Below are 3,367 nucleotides of genomic sequence, written 5' to 3'. Positions count from 1 at the left end.
CAGAAGCTGTGGCCGTAACCTTTGGCAATCGCATTCTGGGCGCCATGGCTTGGCTTATGCCGCTCAGTGTGACAGTAAGCACTTTTGGTAGCGCAAATGGTACACTTTTTGCGGCCGGACGGTGAGTTCACTTTGGATGATGTGGATTATAAGTACAGCTTATTAGTAATATATTAAATTTTTTTAAATTTAGTTTGTGCTTTGCGGCAAGCCGTGAAGGTCATTTGATGGACATACTCTCGTACGTGCATGTACGTCGTCTGACGCCGGCACCTGGATTGATTTTCCATGTGAGTATTGCAAGAATGAGTTAAGAAAATAACTGCAAAAGAAAGTAGGCAATGAGCTCAGCGCTACCTGAAGGCTACTGTAGTTTTATATAAATAGTAGATGTAAAAGAATGGAGTTTTAGACGTCTTACGGATGGGTCTAGGAAAACATATGACAGTTCTTCGATTAAGACAGTTTAGTTTTTGCATATAACATTTAGTTTTAAACTCGATATCGTATAGAAATTTCAACACAAGACTTTCAAGCAGGAAGGAGTGTTAATAATGTTACTACGGTCTTCCTTAGCGATAAAAAGAAAAGGCGTAAAACTTACCTATCAGATCCTCATTTCGTTTACTATCAAAGCGGGGTTTCAAGACCGATATTCGTAGACGCTGTAGTTAAACACGAAGATATCATTCTGCTTTTTGCCGCTTATACGCTGCTACTTAGGGAAATTATTTATATACAAGCCGTTGAAATACCGTACCAAGAATGACTTGTCGAATCTCCAGGAAAAGGGAACAATTGTGAAGCATATCAGTCACACGTTTGCCGGGTCTATGGAGCGGAATAAATCGCACTTTACCCTACCAAGGGTTCTTATTTCGGTGATCTGATCCTGTTTAGGTAGGCGAACCGAATACTTCACAGCAGGGTTGCTCCGCACGAATTTTTATGTCGTCACACCAACTTTCATATTCAAATCAGGGACCGTAACGGTTATGATCTTTTTAATAAAAATCACAATTTAACCGTTACAATTTGATTTCAATTTTGCCGATCAAATTTAACCGTTGTTTTATTATTTTTTCGGTCATATTATCACAAAACAGGGACTAAATTTGATCAAAAAAATAAAAATTAAAATTCAACGATTATACTTCGTCCTTTTAAATAACGGCTATTTTCTGTTCCTGGTTGAAATGCTCTAAAAAGTTTTCCACGCGGAATTTTATATTTTGCTCAGATATGATTTTTTAGCCGTTTTTCAAATTTTTTCGAAACGTAGCCTATGTTTAGCACTTCATTAAGTCATAAATACCCCATTCCAGTTACTTCACGATCTGCAAGATTTACAGGAAAAGCTGTTTTCGCCATTAATAAACCTAATGGAAGGTGGCCACCGGGAACAGCTACCTGTAAAAACCTGCTTATCGTGATACACCTGGAACAGACTTAATTCGACATCAGAATGCAAAAAGATTTTGAGTGGTATACATTGATCTAATACTTTCATTGCCAGTAGGAATCATTCCACCCACAATAATCACCTGGTATAATTCCACCATGGAGTCGACTTTATTTGGACTTTGAATTCTTTAATTTTAATAATAAATATGAACTATGTATGAACATTTTTCTTCCAGTCTCTTATCGCCGCCGCAATGGTTTTGTACGGCACCATTGGCTCACTGATTGACTTCTTCAGCTTTACCGCTTGGATTTTTTATGGAGGCGCAATGTTGGCGCTCATTGTCATGCGATACACCAAACCCAACTATCCAAGGCCATACANCATGCGTGTATGTATGTACATAAGTAACTAAAAAAAAAAAAAATTAAAAAAAAAAATACAAATACAACGGATATTTAAATCATTCAATGAAAAGTAAAGGAGAGACTACCTATTAAGGATCTGAGAGAATAATGGATGTTTTGTCTGATGATGTAGGATAACTGTTTAAGATAAACTAGCAGTAAATAAGACACAAATAGTCATGCAAAGCAAAGTAAAATTAAGAAAAAAAACATTTGCATTGCATTAAAATTCTGCTTAAGACCTGCATATAACTAGTTTTTAGTTTTAGGTTTATTAGAATTATCAAATTGTTGCCGCATCTTAGTAAAACGTTGACAAGATCAAAACATAGAATGTTATTGTTTCAAAAATATTGCATTAAATGTGTAGAAATTAGCGTGAAAGCAGCTATAAAAGCGTTTTAAACTACATACATGTGTATGTACATACGATAATATGGTTATTGTTAGGATTTATATATATATATAGTTGATTTATATATATATAGTTGATTTACTATATATAGTTTATATGTACATGTGTATGTGTAAGTACATACTTTTAAGTGTGTGCTTACGAGTTTTTGTCTCATTTTATGATATACATATTCGGCCCTATCGCGGATTTCACGTGAACAAAATATTACCAAAAATTATAAAGCAAAACAAAAACAATTCGCACTTTGTTTTTGTTTTGCAAGTTAAATTATGGGAACAGTTTATTTACACGGAATTAGCGATAGGGCTGATTTATATTTGATATACACTTATTTGTATCGCAAGTTCACAGAGGGAAATTGGAGAAGAAGCTGTTGGAGCGAGTGTTAGTTGCTGATTGTCACATATTGAGATTTAATTCTTTCGAAACGGAAGCAACTTTTGAATACACGCCGATTTGTTTTTAAAACATTTTTTTTAGAAAAATAAATAAATTTCAACACTAATGGCAAAAAACTCTTACTTCATTTTTCATGACTTCCGCATATTATTATTATTTTTCTTTTTCAAATTGGCAGTTGTGCAGCCGCTCCATACGCTTCCCTTCAGTGAAGAATGCTGATAACTGACAAATAGCAATATTTTAATTGAGAAGAAGCAACAAAAAAGGAAACGAACACAAAAAATTATTTAAAAAATTGAAAAAAACCTACATATTTTGTATATCTTGGTCTAAACATTCTATGTATGTATACATACTTTAGAATCGTTTCAAAATCCTAACTGGAATAAATTGTGAAAATCATGGGACTGCTTTAGGCATTAAATTAATTAAATATTTATAATTTTTAATGAAGAAATGCAAAGTAGAATTATACTAAAATTGTTATTTAAAATACTTTAATATATCTCTAAGTTTTAAACTAAAATTCAAAAAGTTATATTCCCATCTACTCTTTAGGCTATAAATTTATTGGTTGTAAGGCTAAATCAGATTTTATTTATTAAATTAAGTAACAGATAAATAAAACTTGCTTGCAGCTAAAAGATTTTGAGTTCATCGAGCGCAATGTGGATATTACACAAGAAAACTTAGAAAAAAATTCGAAAATTATGATATCACAAAAACAAGCATAAA

The 3,367-nt window shown here is 33.0% G+C and overlaps 1 protein-coding gene across 1 annotated transcript; it reads left to right on the top strand.

Annotated features, from left to right (window-relative positions):
- Window positions 1-6: 6 nt before the first annotated feature.
- sbm (L-type amino acid transporter sobremesa) lies at window positions 7-2,858 on the top strand. The gene is made up of 4 exons (XM_017634494.1): window positions 7-121; window positions 194-290; window positions 1,641-1,796; window positions 2,808-2,858. The coding sequence occupies exons 1-4, from the start codon at window positions 45-47 to the stop codon at window positions 2,856-2,858; spliced, it is 381 nt and encodes a 126-aa protein (XP_017489983.1). The 5' UTR covers window positions 7-44.
- The last annotated feature ends 509 nt before the right edge of the window (window positions 2,859-3,367 follow it).

The sequence above is a fragment of the Rhagoletis zephyria genome, unplaced genomic scaffold, assembly GCF_001687245.7.
Source record: "Rhagoletis zephyria isolate East Lansing unplaced genomic scaffold, Rhagoletis_zephyria_1.1 Rzeph_scaffold_13589, whole genome shotgun sequence".
Taxonomy (NCBI): Eukaryota; Metazoa; Arthropoda; class Insecta; order Diptera; family Tephritidae; genus Rhagoletis; species Rhagoletis zephyria.
Note: the sequence above shows the minus strand (reverse complement) of the source record. Positions and strands in the feature narration are given on the sequence as shown.